At 33.9% G+C, this 21,595-nt stretch overlaps 2 protein-coding genes across 2 annotated transcripts; both read left to right on the forward strand.

Annotated features, from left to right (window-relative positions):
• The first annotated feature begins 7,653 nt into the window (after nucleotides 1-7,653).
• On the forward strand, nucleotides 7,654-17,205 carry LOC105621291 (pro-resilin-like). Its single transcript, XM_012202756.1, has 4 exons — nucleotides 7,654-7,665; nucleotides 7,975-8,094; nucleotides 9,811-10,052; nucleotides 17,106-17,205. Exons 1-4 carry the CDS (start codon nucleotides 7,654-7,656, stop codon nucleotides 17,203-17,205), a joined length of 474 nt encoding a protein of 157 aa, XP_012058146.1.
• On the forward strand, nucleotides 12,494-14,834 carry LOC105621164 (activator of 90 kDa heat shock protein ATPase homolog 1). Its single transcript, XM_012202634.1, has 8 exons — nucleotides 12,494-12,573; nucleotides 12,713-12,792; nucleotides 13,468-13,661; nucleotides 13,837-13,957; nucleotides 14,044-14,132; nucleotides 14,195-14,332; nucleotides 14,427-14,662; nucleotides 14,750-14,834. Exons 1-8 carry the CDS (start codon nucleotides 12,494-12,496, stop codon nucleotides 14,832-14,834), a joined length of 1,023 nt encoding a protein of 340 aa, XP_012058024.1.
• Nucleotides 17,206-21,595: the final 4,390 nt, after the last annotated feature.

A 21,595-nucleotide genomic window follows, 5' to 3' on the forward strand; every position in this document is an offset into this window, starting at 1 on the left:
GAGAGAGAGAGAGAGAGAATCGTCTTGCCAGTGAAAAAACAATTTTTTTACTGTTTTTATTAAAAAACGACTTAAAAAACGACTAAAAGAAAAATCAATATCAAATTATGATATTTGTTGATATAGTTTTTCTCTCTGGAGGTAGAAGTTATACTTTATTTTAATTCAATGCTACGTATATTCATTTCCATCTAAAGTTCTTAATAAATATAATTTGCGCGATTTAAAATTTATTTTCTGAATATATCTCGAATTTAATTTTAAAGTGAACGTTGTAAATTTGCAATACTCGTTCCTTGAAAGAGGAAAAAAGAGAAAAATACTTCTTTTGGAATAAATGCATAATAGAATCCGCTAAATATAATAGAAAAGAAATATTATAAATCTTGTTCAAGATAAATAATTCGTTTTTATTCTGAGAAAGAAAAAAGATAGATGCTGTTTAAATATATTTAATTAATATTTAATACTACTTTATAAATTTTCTTTTTAATTTAAAAAGTAACACACTATTTCGCTGCTATCGAAAATCATAAATATATTTTGTATCATTACGGAAAATTATTTCCAAGAAAATCACTGCAAAAAATTAAAAAAAATTTTATTCTGCATAACATAGATGCAAAAGAAGTACAGTATGGTCAGAATTCAGTTCCATGAAATTCGCATTTTCTCGTAGTTCCAGGAATTTACCTCAATCGATAGATTGTGTTTGATCACTGGCTCGGAAAATTTATTATTACGATATAAATCTGATTTACACGATGTTTTTACTAGCAACTACCATGCTGATCTTGTAGCAAATTAGAAAACAAATAAAAAAATATAATTAAAATTTTTTTTTAATATCTATCATTATAAATATAATTTAAATATAATTACAATTATAATTATAAATCAAAAATTTAAAAAAAATTTTTTTTACAAGAATGGCAATTAAAAAATATAATTTAAGATATTTTTTAGTTTCTAGTTTTCTATAATTCACTGGAAAACTAGCACGTTAATGCTAATAAAATTTTGTAAATCAGGCCTTTGTATAAATTCATTCGAAAAAAATATTTTTTTAAATCTGATGGCGATCAAAGACACATGATTTTCATGTTTCAATATTCCGTGATAGCATTTTAATGCAAAATGAATACTGAATTTGAAAGAGAATAAAGCATCTTGTTAATCAGGCCTATGAATCGCAAATCCTTCGTCAAAGAAATTTTTTCTGAACTTGACGGTAGCTAAAGAATGTGTGTGATTTTCAATACTTCGTGATAATATTTTAATAATATTATTTTGATGCAAATTGCATAAATTTGAAAGAGAATAATTAAGTATTATGTCTCAATAATACCAAACGATCCTGTCATCCTTAATCGATTTAACATTCAAAAATCAAATGAACGCACCGGCGAGGAAAATCGATGCATCAATCGGTAGAAAAGAATTAATTGTTGCGTGAGATGAATAAATTCAGTTTAGTACTCATCGTTTGATGTTTCATCTACCTCGCGATGCTGACACGCTGATGCCTAGGATGTTGTGACTTCTGTTGTCCGGCTCTTCCAGGAACCCTCACCCTTGTCTGATTGCAATAATTATACACTTGTCGCAAATATACACTCATTCCTATTTCAATCATCATTTCAGCGTCATTTTGGCATCGCCCGTTCGATGAAATTAAGAACGAAATGCGTGAGAAAAGAAGCGTTCATCTACGCACGAGATTTTCATGAAAATTACGACGCATATGTATTAACGACAAAATTTGAAAACGTAACACAGCGGGACGACCTCGAAAAAATCCGTACGTTCGCGAGAGTACATTTTGCAACTTAATCGCGTAATTCATTGCTCACTTTCGTTCAAATTATTGCTTCTGGTAGTTGTAAATTCGACAGAATTTACCGAGGAAAAGGACAATATAATAAATATAATTTACTGCGTAAAATGTCCGTCCATTCGCGCACAACGCAACGGTATAGACTGAATGAGCGCCCCGCTCTACTGGTTGTCGACTACCGTAGCTCACTTCGCGATATCGTAAAATTCCTTGTTCATACGATCACTTTGTTCCCATTTCATCAAGTAACACTAATTCAACTGAATTGTCGAGGAAACACACAACGCTGCATGAAGCGTCCATCCATCTGCGACCTGGAGACTCGAATAGAGACTAAGCGCCATGTTCCATCGGCCGGCGATGCGCAGCTCACTTCACGACTTAATTATTAATCACAAAATTTCGTTGTTCATGCAGTCATTTTCGTTCGCAAATTATTGCTTACGCTAAATTCAACAGAATCACCGAGAAAAAACGTGCAATACTGAAAACCTGTGAAGTCTTCGAATAAGATTTCTACGAAAATAAAAGCGCAATGGGCAAGTTCAAAACAAAGCTAGCTTGTTCGCCGAACGATTAAATGTGATTGATTGGATCTATAAGCAACAAGCAATTCTATTCCTCGCGACAATTAGACTAGCAGTCTAATTTCTTAATTTATTCAGCTTGAACGCGTCCAATGAGTTCAAAAAAGGTACTGATGCGATGCTAGCGAATATACTGAATGTAATCACGCATATATTTGATTTATCTTCCGAGATTCGTCGTTCGCACTGACACCCATGATGAATCACTTGCCGATATTATCCCCGACAGCACTCGATTTGATAGAATTACCGGTTAAATGCGCGATGCCGTGCGAAACATAGTTCGTCCGCACACGACAATAGCATAGACTTGAAGTATGCGAATGGCCGGCTACCGGCCGGCGCGACTCACTTCGCAGTTAACAAGGTCATGTTGAGGTATAAGCTGTTGTGTTTAAAATACAATATTGCTAACATATCGCGATACTACGACGCGTTGAAATGTTTTATTGGTTTTCAGAAGCATTTGCCGTGGCAGTCTCGTATTAACCATTTGCTAATAATTCTTTAACTGCTCTTAATTACTTGTATTTATGTATTTGAATTTTTTGTATACATATTTACATTTATAAGTAACAAATTCATATCTACGTGAAATTTGAGTTCTGTTATATTTCTTAATATCCGTATCAGAAGATTGAGATCGAATTTGATTAATCAAAAGCAAAGTTCACTAAATTATTGGTTTTTTTCTTTTGATTTGTTAAATTAAATATTTCTCTCTCTCTCTCTAATATACTTCAATCTCTAATATAGTAACGAGTCTTTCAGGGAATGTAAAAGAATTTATAAATAAATTTTATGTAGATATAAATTTATATGTAAATATATAAATACATACATGAAGTGTTTTATGTGATGTATATAAATAAGAAATTTCTATTCACATATAGAAATGACTATGATTAAATATTGTCCATAAATCTCTTTATAATAAAAGTGAGTATAACATATAACTCATTCAATCTTAATTATATTAAACAATTAGACAAAAATATACTATACTACTATTCGCGACTCATTTATTTGCTTGTTTAATGTAACTTTTTCCGTACATACGAACTAATACAATTTATTCATTTGCAACGATTCGCTTTGATGTTGTCGAAAAATCACTGGCGAATCGGTACGAATACTAAATGACAATGCAAACTCGACTCTATCTATTCGTGCTTCACGAATTTCATACAAACGGCAAATCGCACGTAATTTGCTTAGCTTGCATAGATTGGCTTTACGATAAGTTCATAACGCAATTTGTGAAGTTCTATATTTGTGTGAAAAGAAAGTAAAAAGTTACTGCAACGTATTTGTTAAATCAGCGTACGATAATAAATCGTCAATCGGAAAATTAAATGAATTAAAACTGTCAAAAATATATTAAAGACTCGCCTGATCCGGAAAAACTCGGTTCCACGAAATTTGTTTGCCTCAGGCGCATTCACAGTTCTCGGAATTGTTTTCATGTTGCCTGGCAACGTAAAAAAAAACTCCTTCCTATAACGCTCAATTTACCGCTTATTCTGCTCGTCCATTCAGTGAAAACTACACGTGCGTTATAAAATATCCATTTACAATTTACATTTTACAACATTAAAATATTTCAACAATAGCTGCATTCAGCAGAAAAAGCAGCTACAATTGTTATAAAATTCTTTAATATATATAATTGAGAGGATGGGCGGAACTAATTATAAAACCTTGATATTAATAAAAATTAAAATAATTTGCTATGGTAAAAAATTTTTCATGCATAAATATGTTTGAAGAAATGTAAAAAATTATTTATGTATAATTAAAATATATAAAATTATGCATAATTATGTATGAGCTAATTTTTTAATATTTTTCCAAACTTATTTTTTTCTAAAAACAAACAATGCGAAGATTATCCTTTTAATTATTTTTTATGTTTTCACATTACTATTATTATTTCTATTACACTAAAAAGTAATTTTACGAAAGAAAAAAGGATGCTTGAATATGTATGGACACATTTCATATATAATTATACATATATTATGAATATTTATGCGTGTTATGTATATTTATACATATTCATGCATGAAAAATTTTTTACCGAGTACTTTTTTATTATATACAAATGAATACAATATCAAATGAATTTATGTAATGTCTTTAAGAAATTACATGTTATAATACTTCTCTATTACGATAATTACATGAAAAAGCTAATTGCCGGAAAAAGAACCTAAGTAGAATTATGCCTTTATTCTGCCCATCCTCTCAATTTGCTTTTGGTTTCTCACTACATCTACAGTGAGTGCAAAAAGTATTCGTGCAGAGAAAATATTAAAAAAAAATCTTTATTTTAAAAAAGTAAATATCCAGTGAGAAATGAGTCATCGAATTGATGTCGAATCGATATGATGATTTCAACATTAATTCGACATCGATTCGATGTTTAATTGACGATCATTTTTTGCTGAGAAATTAACAATTTATTTATAAAGAATAAAAAATAAAATATAGATGTATGTTTCTTAAAATTATATACATGAAAAAGAGTATTAATTATTAGATATGTGTATTAATTATTAGAAAATATATCATCTGAAAAATAAGCAAAAATTAAAGATTCTATTGTTTAGATGCTCAAAAAGTATTCGTGCAGTTGAGAAATTTAGCTAAAATCTAAATTTAGCTAAAATATAAAAAATAAAATTTTTCTAAAATCAGGAATACACGCGAAGCTCATTTATTTATGTTAGAACAGAATATATTCATTGTATAAAATTGTTAATTAATGTTTATTTTTTACAAATAAGATTATTTTAATAAAAAATTTCCTTGTACGAATATTTTTTGCTCTCACTGTAAATGTCTAATACCCGTTTCTACACCAATGTAATAAATTTTTATCTCGGTTCAACTAACTCTTCAGTTTTTTCTAATTCTAAAAATTAGTAAAAGATAAAGAGTTAGTTGAACCGAAATTAAAGTTAATCTATGTAGGGTTGTCCGGAAAGTTCGTGTCGATTTTGAAAGAAAATTGAAACGCAGAAGATTTAAATTTTAGTATACATTTATTTAAATCTTTTGCGGCACGAATTTTCCGGACAACCCAATACATTGGTGGATACTAGCATTAAATAATCATATTAAAAAATCTTATAATAGTTATAAATTCAGATAACATAAAATTTAAAACGTTTTTAATTGTATAATAAAAATCGTTTATAATATGTTTTTAAAGCCTAATTTACACCGTGCTCTTTGCTTTTTTGCTTCTTACTACTTTTTTATCTCTTGCCTTTTTACTTCTTATCTTGTACATAGCACAATTTTTTCGTTTTCTGTCTAAAATAAAAGTTCACTTCGAAAGAGATAAGGAACACGATTGTCGATAAAACGATCATAAAGAGAGAAAAAAGCAAGAAGTAAAAATTATAAAGAAATAGGAAGCAAAAAGTACATTTTAGATTAAGTTTTAAACTGTTCTCGTAAAAATATCTTTAATGCTCGTTTCTATTAATGTAGTTTAACTCTCGATTTAACTTTTTCCTCTTTTTTTCAGTTCTAAACATAAAAAAAAGGTAAAGAATAAATTAAACCGAGGTCAAAGTTAATTTACATTAGTAAAAATGGATATATTGTAAATCTTCTGGACTGTTCTCACAAAAATACCTTTAAGTCTATTTTAAAACATCTTTAAGATGTTTTATATCACGATATTACGGACTTTGTTGTCTGGGAAGTTGCTTTTTCTGCTAAACGCAGACAGTGTTTTTCTCTCTTTTTCTCTCTCTCTTGTTCACTCACTTATAATTTCATAGAAATTTTTAGCAACAAGTGTCTATGATGCACGAACTAAAAGATTTATCTAACGCGAACTGTTCCTCTTTAATGATATTTTATATATATTTTTAAAATGATAAAATTATGAAAAAATTACAAATTATTCTAAATCATATTTGAAAATAATATGCCTAATTTGATGAAATTTGATGAAATTTTATCTGGATTGTAAGTTATTTTTATGAATAGTAGTATGAATATTTGTTTAATTTGTGCTCTAATAAAAATATATGGAAATGTATAAAATAAATAACAAAAATTTCAATTTTTTTAATATAAGTACATAATGTATTCAAAATTATTCATGTATAACTACATGAACTAATTGTCTAGTAAATAAATAAAATATTTGTTCTAAATATCCTTATTGTAACTGATTAGTGAATAAAATACTTTGCATAAATAATTTTGAATATTTAAAAAAACTTACATAAAAAAAATTAGATTTTTGTTATCATTTTTTAAATTTTAATTTTTAAAAATAACAAATAAAATAACTAAACGAAACAAAAATATATTATTAAATAGAAATATAATCTTATTCACACAATTTTCATATGTACGTAGTTTATTTAAAGTGTAAATATTAAATACATTTCCAAATTAATTTTCTTTGCAGGGACTATACAATGTGATACATCCTTAAGTGAATTAATGTGAAGTAAAATACTACTTTAAAATCGCATCGTTTATTGTTGCAATTTGATTCGTGATATCTATTACGATATCTTGCAACACATCATTTAAATCTTGCGATGTATCTGCCTACGGAAAAAACAGTGATGCAATCGAAAGGAGAACTATTAATCTAACTTATTGTTATCTCTATCTCTTGAGTAAGGCTTTCATGCAAATTATATGGCAATCACCATCGAGCAAACCCGCTAACAAATTCTTGGAATATTGCCAAACGCGTTTTTCACATAGAATTAAGAAACTATCTGAACGCTTTATCGGTCTCTTAATAATAATATTAACAGAAATAAATTCTGGATTTGTCTATTTAGTGAATTTTATGTCATAATAATAGCTTAGAATGACAGTAAAGTAATTAAATCTTTTTAAAATTCGATAATCCAATTTTAAGAACGCGAGACATCTCCTCTGATCGTTACGAATCACTTGAAAATATAACGAAGAGGAAGAGACATGGCTTCGTATTTCGACAATTGCAGAATCAGGAATCATCGCGATTACATCGAACGAATGATTAGACCCATTGCAGAAATCTGCGGTTTTATTATTAACCGTAATTACAGTTATGCGATCGCACCAAAACTCTCCGAATAACGAATATTGCGTACTCCAATCATCGTCCCGTCGGAACTGAATTGGGCGCTATAAAACCATGGTTGTCAAGATGAACCATCTCAGTTTCGCGAACGATCGTACAATTTTATCGAATTTCTAATGATCCGTAAGGTTGGTACAAATGGTTCGCGGAAGCATTTTGTAGAATTTTCATTAAAATTCTGCGAAAGATTTTGTGTAAATCGGCAAATGTGATAAAGAGTTAATCAACTCTTTTTCTTGTAGTAGTAAAAAAGCTTCTCTTTATATCATAATATAATTAATCACATTTAATTAATTTATTTATCATTTTGCATCGAATGGTGCGCAAGACGTGTTCGCATCAGTGGTGCGAAATCGTTTTCTCCTTAATTCGTTACGTCAGAATCTTTCTTTTTCATCAATACGTGTACAAGTTTCCGTGTTTCTTCTTTCGCACAGGCGGCACTATTAGCGATGTTTCTAGTAGGAGTTCGGAATGAACCACAAGGTCCGGCTTATCTTCCACCTGGTCCTCGTACTGGAGGAGGCGGGACCGGTCATCCGGACGATTGGGCCGGTGTAAGTATGTATTTATTATATATAATAAATAACTTCGAGAAAAAAAAGAAATATAAGAAAAAGGATCCCATACCCATCTTATGAAAAATGTCTATTCTGCGGATTTGGCTAATTTTTGGATATGTTATAATTCTCTTTATTCTAAACAAGTGTCAATGAGTACAATTTGATCTTATGAGCCGTTTTCGCGTTATAAGTCTTGAAAGGTCCAGTAATCATGTCCAAAATCTGGATCTTTCAAAGCTCATAGGATCAAGTTGTGCCCATTGAAACTTGTTCAGAATAAAGAGAACTACAACATATCCAAAAATCCGCAGAAAAACATTTTTCATAAGATTGGTGCGAGGTCCTTCAGACTAGATGATGACTTAGGTTCAGTTTCATAACTCACAGTTAACCGAGGTTCAATTTATTTCTTTCCAATCTCTTTCCAATTCTAGCATTAGAAAGAGGAAAGGAATAAGTTAAACCTCGATTAAGTTAACCATAAGTTGTGAAACTGAATCTTAATCATTAGAGATCCGCTAATCGTCGAGATTCACTTTATTTATTTTCAGAATGTGCAATATGTGATTCTTGGATATGTTCTCTTTGACATTCGCAACACTTGCGAATATCATTAGTTGCGTTAAGTAGAAAAAACTGAGTAAACGCTCGTGTGAGTGATTCTTTGCTGGACCTAACAATAAGTGTAGGAACCAACTATTAAAAAATCACGGAGCGCTCGGTATTATTAATGTATTCTTCTAGATCTAAAAAAGTCTGATTAGATGATATATAAGAATTATTTAGAACACTAATAACAGCGAGCACTCTCTCAACTGTTAAGCAGCCATTGATTGACTACATTGAACAGAGAAAGCAATTTTACTACTGTTGTAAAATTCTTTAATATAATTGGTTTATACATTAGATCTAATGAGGATTTAAGGGCAATCATACTGAAGAATTTTATGACAATTGCTGTTTTCTCTGTTAAATACAACCTTGTTGTTTATCAAATTTAAACGAGGGCAAAAAAGAATGATTTTGCTGCACAGAAAAAATGTTTAGTTGAATTAACTAGAATTCTGAAAAATAAACGGATCAGAATTTTAATTAAATCTACAAGATTTTTTGTTAAATCTATTAGATTAAATCTAAAATTCTAGTTGAAATAATCAACATTCAGATTTAACCAGAAATCTAAGAACTCAATCAGAATTTCGAATCGTTCATTTTCCATCAGAATTCCAGTTAATTCAACCAAATTTTTTTCTACGTAAGGTATCTAAAAATTTAGGTAGATAGTACAGATCTAAAAACTTTAAGTTGAACTATCAAAATAATTATGTAACTCAAACATGATGAATAATGCTGCAAAAAGTTTTAACATTCTAGCAATCAGTTCGAGCGTCTTATATAATTATTTTGGAAGTTTAACAAAATTATTTTCAAATCTGTAGCATAATTTTTAAATACTTTAGCAAAACTTCTTTCTGTGAATGCTCGTAAATATTGCAAATGTCAAGTGGAACTTATTCCTTGTGACACTTTTCTGGGGATCTTGAAATGAGGTGAAAATGACAAAAGAGCAAATTTACTAAAATATTTATAATTTTATTAAAACATTTAGTAACACTTTCTCACTTTTGTAATTTTCATCTCATTTTAAAATACCAATCGATCACCTGTTCCCGCTGTTATTAGACATGTTCTTATTGAAACTTATGTTAGGATCCAGCGAACTATGAGTTTTCGTACGAGGTCCAGGACGCGGCGGCAGGTCTAGACTTTGGGCATCGCGAAATGAGGAAGGACATGGAGGCCACGGGAACCTATCATGTGCTGCTGCCAGATGGTAGGACCCAGTTTGTCGATTATATCGCCGATCAGAATGGGTATCGGCCGATGATACGATACGAAGGAACCGCTACTTATCCCGCTCCAGGACCGGCGCAAGAGGGCTACAAATATAAATAGAGCCCTGACTTTTTTTTGCAATTAAATACCGATCTTTTTTTAGCGCATTAAAAGGATCGATTATTATATATTCTTGAACAGGGATCGGCGTTTTTTCTGTAAAGAACCAAAGAATATCTTGGGCTTTGCGAATAAAGAAGCGAAATCAAAGGTTATGTAGATATTTGTACTGAGGAAGAAAACAAATATCCATGACTTTTTTATTAACGAGATTCAATATAATGATAATAATAACTTCAAAGCCGACCTCTGTTCTTAAGGATTCTGGTTCCACCAATATAAGTTTAATTTATTTAATCTCAATTCAGTTCACTCTTTATCTTTTTCTAATTCTAAAATTTAAATAAATTCTAAGATAAAGATTAATTCTAAGTATTAGAGTAGATAATTCTAATACTTGTAATTCTAAGAATTAGAGTAGATAAAGAATAAATTAAACCGAGATTAAAGTTAATCCTACATTGGTGGAATCGGGTTTAAAGATATACGATAAACATGATCGAGATTCATTCGTGGACAAGTCGAATTAGTAATATTAGAACAAATACTGTTATACACACTCGAGTAATATAAGAGGATGACTTTTTGTTCAAGAAGATCAAAATAATACAAGCGAAACGTTCGCCGTGACTGTGACAATGATCTTATCTGTAATGTGTAATAAATAATTTGACAAAGAAATGTAATAAAACCTCTCTCCCTTTGTTCTCTTTGTTCTCTTTGATGTCTGATATTCTGCAAATGTTTCGCTGTAAGCAATCACGATGCAAACGATTCTAAATCTCAATAGATTTCACAGAATTATTATATATAAAAAGTCAATCCAAATTCCAATCTGGATTGAAACACTGGATGCACAGAGACTGGGAATTGAGAATGTCCCACGTAAAATAAAATAAAATAGCTTTGTGGCTCCAAAAATAAATCATATATATAATTCATTTATAAATTTATATGTATATTTAATTTATTTTTGGAGAAAACCACAATATTATTTTGATTTAAATTCGTTCTACGTTTTTCTTGTTGTTAGAATATTACATACACGGGGTGTTCAATCGAAACTCATTCAGGCAATTTACACAAAAAAACATACATATTGTATACGCAAATAACAATTATCTGTTTCAAAAGTTTATATATCCGCAAATCTATCAAGCATCAAATTTATTCAAAACCTATTCTAAATTCTATACATTTTAATTAAGATTATTAAATTAAAACATATTTAATTTATTTATTATATAAAGCCATTTCTTTGATCAATTTTATAATATTCCTCAAAAGAACATCTTGTTTTAAGTATCAATGTTTTTCTAAAATTTGTAATAAGGATATTTTATAAGGATTATTCATCAAGAAAATAATTCTTTGTTAAAGATAATCGTTACTTAAAAGAAAGAATTGACATCAAAAATTATTAAATTACTATATATTATATTATATTATTATACTATTCTCTACTTCGTGTTCATGATTATATTTCAAGACTAAAAAAGATTTCGGCGCGCGATTTGCAGAATTAAATATGTATATAAAATCACTCTAAAATATTTAAGCACCTAAAATTTTGACCAAAAATAAGTTTGTTTTAATTTAAAAAAAAAAAAAAAGAAAACTTATTCTTAAAAACAAAACATCGTCCTTAAGCATCGAAATAATGATAATATAAAGGAGAATGCAGAATCTAGTCGATAAATTAGTGCATTGTTAATTATAAGTTATCTAATAATCGCGAACAGTAATTCCAATATGTAATTAAGATCAGCAAATTGATATATGCCGCCGGAGAAAATTCCGCCATTTGTAACACCGTGATCGAAAATCGCGCGTGAGTGCGCCACCTCGGTATCAATCCCAGTCGAAGTTTCCAGAATGCTCGAACATGCTCCGCGGCTTGCACGCCAATTCGGTCAGCGTCAGATAATCAGATTCGTTTTATGGCAGTCTAGACTGGTGATTCGCGAGCGAATCAGTATTATTAATCGACATTGTTGACTCTGACAGCGGGTTCTGTCGTCGTCCCACGATAAACCACCGCGCGAAGCAACACCTCGTAAGTGCAAACGGAACACTTGCATTTTACGAGCGAGCCGTCCCGAAAAACGCGGCCCGACATTAAACTCGGAACGCTTGCTAACCGCAGTTCGTAGGACGACTCGTAAGTAAGTAACGCGTATATGCCGAAAAAAATCACAATGGATCTCTTCATTAACGGATGTTCATCGACGCTGATGGTCATCTCGTTACCGTTTAAAACATAGGTTATGTTACGCAGGCGAGTTTCAGTTGCTGTTCTGGAAAACTGAGTTTTCTAGAAGGTTAGCTCGGCGATTTATCTCCAACGGCTTTGCGAATTGGAAATTGCCTTGAGCTCCAATTCCAGTGTGCTTGGCTCGGAACGTTATTGTTAAATTCCCGACAACCACTTGGAAGTATGGCAAAATGGGGCGAAGGCGACCCACGTTGGATTGTGGAAGAGAGACCTGATGCAACCAATGTTAATAACTGGCATTGGTATGTTGCTCCATAATCGTATTAGTTGAAATATCTTTAAGTCGACTATTCGATTCTAATAATGTATATCAGCATTTGATTGTTTCTCAAAGTATGGTTTTTTCTTTATACTTTTTAATGTATTAAAATTATTCTGTAGGACAGAGAAGAATGCCTGTGCATGGTCACAAGAAAAGTTGAAAGAACTTTTTATAAATTTCAAAATTGAGGGAGAAGGAGGTTGGTAACATGCATTTATAAAATTGGAAATTTGGAAAGAATATGTAAAGTGTCTCTTTAATTGCCACAGGCAAATATCTTGAAAAATATGATATGAAAAAATATTCCAGATAGAAAGATTTCGAGGGATACGTTATGTTTTGATTATGTTATTGGTTTTTTTAATTAATATGATTCTTCTAATTCTGCATATAAAAATATTAAGGTAGAGATATCAAATGAAAAAAAATTGGAGAATGGATAATTTTTTAAACGAGTAATTGATTAATTTCAATATTCTGTTCACAAAAGTATTAAGGCACAATTATCAAAAAATCAAATATTAATAGATATTAATAAAGACATTTAACGTTAATATGTATATCAGAATACAGTATAAAATATCTCATTAACTTGCTTTTTAATATCTCTATCTTAATACTTTTATATGCAGAAAAATTAGTGGAATAATATGTAAAATAATTATATAATTTCATATAAAAAAGTAAAGGTGATCTTCATATGTTTTTAGCGTTTTCACCTAAAAAAAGCGACGTGATCAAAATGTTTTTTTTTGAAACCGTTCTGCTTTCATCTAAAACATTTTATCATATCTTATGAAAATGGAACACTATACTATGTCCTGAAATTATAATATTTTTAAACTTTATCCATAAATCTTATTTCAATTTGTAGTATTATGTAAAATAACAGAAATGGAAAAATGTGAAGGTGAGGCGGTAGCAAATAATAGAAAAGGGAAACTTATTTTCTTTTATGAATGGAATATTGTTCTTAAATGGATATCAGATGGAAACTCCAGTAAAGATATTGAGGGTAAAATTAATATTCCTAATCTCTCTGAAGAAAATGATATTAGTGAAGTAGATGTAAGTATTTTTAATTGAATTATATAATTATTAAATTAGGCAATCTGGTTAAAACTATTATTTGTTTCATTTTAATGTTGGTTTCTCGATCAGTAATCAGTTTTCCTTTGATATTTAGTATACTACTAAATTGCTATGCCAGAATTTAAATAGACACATGTCTTGTAATTTATAGATTGAAGTTACATTAAAAGATAGTACAGATGAAGGGGAGAAAGTTAAACAATTCTTACATACTAAGGGTAAAGATGCAATAAGAGAAAAATTAAAGAAATATGTATCTTCTCTAAAAGAAGGTAAGTTAATTTTCTAACTTGTGATGTAAATTGCTCATATTTAAAAAAAAATATAACATTTGTAATCCATTTTTTTTTATTTGCAGAGTTTACGAAAGGAATGATACTTCCTAAAAAAGATAACGATAAAGAAAAGGAAAATATTTCTAATATAACATCTGGTTTTAATATTAAAGTATGTATAATATATTTATAATATAAAGTAGTAAAATAATTAATAATGTATTTCCTCTCAAGATGCAAATGAATGCTGCAATGACGCCAACGAACAATAACAAAACAGCAAACTGTAAAATCTCAACTACTACAATTAAGCAAAATGTAAAATTTCAATGCAGAGCGGATGAATTTTACAACGTCCTCTCTTCGATCGAGGTAATAATTTTACCAAATTATTGTCTCAATATAGACGGTATTAATGTAAACTAAGCCACTAGCCAACTTATAACAGAATTTTTAATTTTCACAGATGGTACAAGCATTTACGAAGAACCCGGTAAAGCTAGAGCCGAAGAAAAATGGTCAATTTGAACTATTCGGTGGCAATATTCACGGCGAATTCATAGAGATCACTCCAACGAAAATTATCCAAAAATGGCGTTGTAAACAGTGGCCGTCCGAACATTTCAGCGATGTTACGATCGATATCTGTGAAAAAAATGATCATACTGAAGTCAATTTAACACAGAGCGGTGTTCCAGTGAGGTAAACTTGAGAACAATGACTTTCTGTTAAAATTTAACGGTATTATTGACAAGTAAAATCATCATGCGGAAACGTCGTGATTTTCAGCGAGGAGCTCTCTACGAAGGAGAATTGGGACAGGTATTACTGGGATGCTATAAAACGAACCTTCGGCTTCGGATACTTCATGTGATCTAAATTCACTCTAATGGATATTTATTTATTGCTAAGTAGAACAATCGTACAGATTTATACGCAGTCGCGCGAGCGCTTGACTTCTGCGGGAGCATAGATGAAGTCTATGGTGCGATGGGAAGGAAGCGTATACTATACAGGTTTACTCTGTTCTCTCTTCGTATATTTGGTACCGCCTTGTGTAAAACTATAAATTAATATCACTACGTGCTCGTTACATTGCCGCGCGACATTGCAAGTGACTTGTATGTCTCTACCTATTAGATGTGTCTGTCTAATAAATCATGAGATAAAGATCAATGAGATTTCAATCTGTTCTTTCCATATGAGAATGACCAATATATCAAGCCTTTATTCCTTCAAATCATAATGATGTAATTTCAAGTCAATTATCAAATAAATATTTTGCAATTGCTGTAAACTCTGTATATATCTCTTTAATTGAAAAAGAATTGGTAAAATAATCAGTCTTCTCATGAAAAGAACGGACATTTTTTTATACATAATAAAAAGTGATGATCATTTTTCATTGTTTGAATGCTAACATCACATTATATATTCGACTAATAAATCAAATTTTGAATGCGGTCGCGCTCACGTTTATGTAAACAAGTTGCAACGCCTTTAAAATCCTAAAACTGTACCCGGTGCACCGAAATGTTCTCCTTTTCGTACGAGGACAAGACCAATGTCCTCAGCAGTTAGGGAGACGGGAGCGGCATGAATGGGCAGATCCAGAGAATACGAAATGCGCGCGCCTTCGAAAATCAAAATCAATGTAGTCCATCGTCGTTCGCACCAGTCCTGTTCGCTCGCTCGCTTGCTTCCTCGCGGATTGCCCACGCCCTTAGTGTGCCTCGCGGTGCCAACGCGAATGTTATCGGAGTACAGCGCCGTTTGTCGTTTCCCTCTCTCTGTTTCTCATGCGTTTCCCATCTCTGTTGCTCATAATTGCACAAGCGCATATCGGGATGCACATATACACGCACACCAACTTGTCCCTCTTTTTCCGAGCCTTCCCCTTCCTATATTTCTAATCTTGCTCTTTCCCTCTTTCCAGTCTCTCTTCCAAATAACCTTTTCCTCGTTCTTCTAGTCACTTCCCTCTTCGTTTTCTCTCTTCCTCATCTCGAGCTTCTCTCCCTCGCTCGCACCCCCTTGATCAAGTCAGTCGAATAAATTGAGAGAGAGAGGAGGGGGGGGAGGGAGGGAAGCGGGGGTTAAATTACCTTCCTCGTCCAGAAGCGCTCTCTCTACCACAAGCATTACCACCACTATCATCACCACTACCATCACAGTCAGTCTTTATTCTGATCCCGCGCCAGCACCGATCACGACTTACGCGTGGAGCATTCCTCTGTGTTGAACGCTCCTCTTACGCGCGCCTCTCTCTCTCTCTCTTTCTCTCTCTCTCTCTCCCCTTCCCTCCCTCCCTTCTCTTTCACCCTTCTCATCTCACCCCACAAACGAAATCTCTCTCACTCGACCGCATCCTCGCGTTCGTCTATCCGTCTCGCCACCCCTATCCGACTCTCCTCTTTCTCTACCTCGTTCGTAGCAACTAGCACACGTTCGGTTGCGTCCCGCCCTGAGCGATGTCGGGGCCGCGTTAAACCATGCATGTAATCACGCGTCAGTCGGTCGGCGACAGTCTAACGGGGACACCACGCGCACCGACGACGACGTCGCCGTCGATCGCACGAGTCTCGTAACGCGCGCGAGGAAGTGACAGTCGCAGTAGAGTCGATTGGTATAGGAAGGAGAAGAAGGCAGCAGCAAGCACCGTCATCGTCGTCGTCATCGTCGTCGTCGTCGTCGTCGTCGTTGTCATCGTCATCGGCGTGATGACCACAGTCCCGACCCGGTGCTCGTCCTCGCATCCCATCGTACCCCATCGTCGGTGATACAGGGGTATGTCGCGCGCGCGCCGATTTCATCACACGACAGACATGTGAGTGCGAGAGCGCCTTCTCTCATCCCCGCCCTCCGCCGCCTACCTTTTCACCCTCTCTCGCCCTCGTCAATTCCGTGCGCACCCTCCGGTCGAGACGCACGGCGGAGAAGCGCAGCTTGTCGCCGACTCTCGCAACGCGCGCGACTCGCGGGAGAGAAGGATCTCCGTTGACGATCGCCACGACCGCGTCGACGAGGGGTGGCCGCTCGCTCGCTCGTTCGCTCGCTTGCTCTCGGGAGGGAGGATCGAGTCTCCTGTCTCTCACCTCGCCTCGCATCGCAACGCCTCACCTCGCCTCGCCTCGCCTCGCCTCGCCTCGTTCGCGCATCGCAGCAGCCTCCGCCGCCTCGCGCCAGGAATACCGGAAAGGATGCGTGACGCACTCGACACGGGCGAGTATAGCTCGGGGATGTAAAAGGTGGTCTCTTTTTCAGTTTTCTTTCCTTTTCCTTTTCCCCTTGTCTGTACGTTCCGTTTTTCTATCTCACCCATCTGTGTTGGTCCCATCATGCTATCGTGCCGATTATCGGCCAGCATCGCTGGAATCTCTCTCGCGGAGAAGTCGAGAAGATCGACGGTCCTCTATTTCTCTCTCTGGCGTTGGGCGGGTACGGCGTAACGAGCACGCCGCCGGACGAGCCACCCTACTTTTCCTCGGGGTGGTTTACTTTCTCGGGACTACCCTGGCTAGTTGCGCCGCGTCTCTCGCTCTGCTCGCCTCGTGAAGAATCCTAAATAACGCGATTACGGACGGCCGCCCCCGTGTCCTCGGGTACTCAATTCAGAGCGTGTCACGGGGGTGAGTCAGAGAGGGATGATTTTGTACTAGTGCTGGGCCGTGTTCGAGAATTTCTCCTGGGACGGAGAGTGTTTTTCGTAGCAGTGCTTTCAACGTCTCTTAGGTGTGCCGCGCGAGATTCGCACGGCGTAAAGTGGACCTTTCTGCGAAATCGCACTCGCTCCGATTTCGAACGGACTTTGATCGCGAAATCGTCCGTCGATTCGCAATAACTTAAACGGATACACGGTTATTTCTGTACTGTAATTTTTTTCACCTTCCACAACGGATATTTTGCCGTTCGAAAGGCAAGAAATGTTGACCCAGAGTAAGATTTTACTAATAATCATCCATTCATATAACGTCTCGCGCATAAGTAACGCTGTATCTTTACATTCATGAATCTTTTACTATACGTTTTAAAGAGAATCGATAGATTACATACAATCAAATACAAAATCGCGAACGACGCGTGCTTTACAGTCGCCTTCACAGCGCTTGCTTGACTTATTTTAATCAATTCCAACTTTGCTATGAACTTGCAACTAAGTTTCCGTCACGATATCCGTTCGTATAATCCTAGCTTAATTTATTTCAAATTGAAAGAAGAAAAGAAAAGAAGAGAGAGAGAGAGAGAGAGAGAGAAGAGCTTAAAAGAGGTCTTTTCGCTAATCTATTACACAATCGACGATACGAATATCGAAATTCAGGACCGTAGGTGCACGAAGCGATTGTTTATCTATAAAAATGCACGCGGAGATTTTCCGCGTTATGGACAACGGTACGTGAGAGTTTTTTAGTATGTCGGGCATTCGAAAACAAAACTGATAATAGACGAAGGAGCTTCTTGTTTTCCATTAAGATAACGTGCATTCACTATTTTTCACGGTTATTCGCATGTGCGTGTTACATGTATTTTAGTTCGCGGATTTGTGCACGCGACGCGGGGAGGGGCATTTATGTACACAATTTGAGCTAATAAACAGATAATTTTATTAGCAATCTCTCTCTCTCTCTCTCTCTCTCTTTTCTTGTTTACTTTAATTTCATAATTATTCTCGCGCTGTTAGATCCATTCTTTTGCATCTCTTGTTGTATTAATGTTTTAACGCTTGAGAAAATGCTATCTTGGAGCGCGCGTAAATAAAGCTATCTTGCTTTTTCTATAACCGAGAATATTTGAAATTAATTGCTACAACACATATTACATTTCGTTGCTAATTACGTGAATGGCACTCATATTTTCTTGAGAATTATGAAGCACTTCCAGCCAGTGATTTTATTTTCAATTTCTGTTGTATTTGCATTTATCGTGTTTGTAAATAGTATGAACGAAGAACGAGATTAAAGCCTTATTTTTAAAAGTTGATTTGAATAATATAAGCGTCAAAAAACACAGATGCGATTTAGATACAGTCATAGTAACAGATAATGATAGTAATTTATCAACAATCTTCGATCTCATCGCGATATTGAATATATTATAAATAGAATCAATTGTTATTCATAATACAGCCAAGAAGACAATTATTTCTCAAGAAAAGTATTTGCAATTAAATCCAGCAGATTTATTCTGTAACTCGTAACGCAAATTTCGTTATCATTAAATAGCCACTACGCAGCATTTTTATCATGGTGAAACAACTGCGTAGCAGCGTTATAATGATAACGAAATTTCCGTTAAGAGTTACAAAATAAGCCTGCAGCATTTATTTTCCTATGGTGGGCGGAGATGCGCTTCCGCTTTGCAATTCGTGACTTGCGATACACAACTTGCGATTGGTACACTTCCGGCTTTACGTAAGATTATTATAGCATCTCTTATCGTTCGACCGTACATGTCGTCGCCGTTATGTCACCTTCGCCTCGAGTCGCGAACCTCTGATTTTATCGGCGCTTTTGATGCTTCGATAGCAACGAAGTATCATATTCCGATTCCTACCAAGTACTTTGGTTAGAAAAAGACGATTGCACGTTTATTTACTACATTAATCGTCTGCTTTCATTTCTCTCAATTTATTGAAAATTTTTTCCTCATTGTCAAAAAGTATTTAGATACAATTATTATTGTTAATAGTATCCATACTTTTCAATCTTATCGTGATATCGAATATGATGAATAGAATCAATTATTATACTTAATATATCAAAGGAGACATTAATATGTCAAGAAGTCAAAGAAGGATTATTTCTCAAGAAGAATATTCGCAATTAAATTTCCTCATTATTTCCTTATTATTATATAAAATATGTCAGTATTGAAAATATGTGTGGGAAAATAAATTAAATTGAAATTTAATGGAAGTTTCATATTCGGGAATTCGTAAGATCGAATCAGGCGGACGTAACATTTTGTGCGATGTCAAACTGCAATTGCAGTTCCGGTTCTATCACACGAGAACTTTGATTTCCCCCGACCCGACTTCGCATTAAGTCCGTTCTTTCCAGCTGCACTTTATTAGACTCTCCGCAGCTCTAAATGAAACGGCGTGTTGTAGTTCACGCTTGGCGAAGAAAAACGAGATGGGAGAAAAAAATGAGAAAGAGAGAAGTGTGGACAAGTGCGAAAAGTGGCAGCTGAAGAGAGAACGAACCTATTACAATCCACGATAACAATCTGTCGCCTGTCCCACCTTTCAGCTGAACATGACAGCTTCCAACGATAATGATAATGTCCGCTATGGCATTTTCGCCTTATCGAAAAACAGAATATTTCGTTAACTTCAAATTTTCCCTTCGCCTGCACACGATGTAATCTGCGATAAGAGCTTCGCGAAAAATGATACCCATTTTATACGTCATGAAAGTCACGCGTATAATTTCGTATTTGGGCATGGAAAGAATGATTTTGTTATCTAACAATTTAATTAAATACAGATCTGAAGACAATTTTGTTGGATCATTAAAACAATTATGTAGGAAACTCAAGCATAATAAACAATGCTGCAAAAGAATTATGTTTTCTAGTAACTTGAATGTCTTACATAATTATTTTGATATTATTTAGATACTATTAGATATTAGAGTTTATATTGTATTATTTTGATGATTCGACGAAATTATTTTCAAATTTGTATCCAGCAAAATTTTTCGGCACTTGAATAAAAACTGTTCTTTCTATGGAGGAGATCCGATCGCAAGGTCTATGACATCTCGACCTATCTATGTTGATACTAGTTTAAGCATCGACAGGCAAACGAGAAAACGAGACTACGCGAATTTCAATCGAGCGGCGAATTGTTTGCTGGTGTATATCCATTAGAAAATAGAAACAGAAGAATCGTTGGTCCCCCGTGATATTCCGGAGGAACGAGTGATGTTACGACTTTGATCTATCTCAAATTCTGCATCTCAAATTCTTCCTGTTTGACATAAAGGGAAAGACCTCAGTGCAAATGCTATAAAGGGTGTATAAAAAAATCGCGCGTTTTCTTGAGCAGTAGTGGTTTCTCAAAGGCTTTGGGAAGCTGATCGTTGATCCGTTTTCAGTGAGAACTCGCCCGAAGATTTACGATTAGACGAACTCTATTCCACTTGCTTCCGTCGTCATCAATTCTTTTCTCCTTTCGGTTGCATTTTTATAACCGCAAAACGTAGGTACTTGTTGACGTACAGCATTTGTTTTTTCCATCACAAAAATATAAATGTCAAATGGAACCAATAGTAGGTATTCGTGTGCGAATTTAAATTCTTCGTTAAATAATAAATTAATTAGACGTTTCGATCTTTAGTTTCGACTCTTTAAGAAATTTACCAATGCTAATGTATTCATATCATATATATATATATATATATCTTAACATGTGATTTGCTCTAATTTAATGTATTTGACTGCGACATTCTTTTTAATCTCCACACAATTCGGTCATATTTTTGTTTTTGTTAATTATTGAGGATAATCAAAAGCAAGGGGTAGAAAAACGTCAAATTAATTTGTTATTTAATAAGAAATTTGAACTTGTAAACTTGGCATTTGTATTTTTGTGATTTACATTCTCTAGAGTTTTTTATTATTCTTGTTTTATTT

Source organism: Atta cephalotes, assembly GCF_000143395.1.
Source record: "Atta cephalotes unplaced genomic scaffold scaffold00032, whole genome shotgun sequence".
In the NCBI taxonomy this organism is placed as follows: domain Eukaryota; kingdom Metazoa; phylum Arthropoda; class Insecta; order Hymenoptera; family Formicidae; genus Atta; species Atta cephalotes.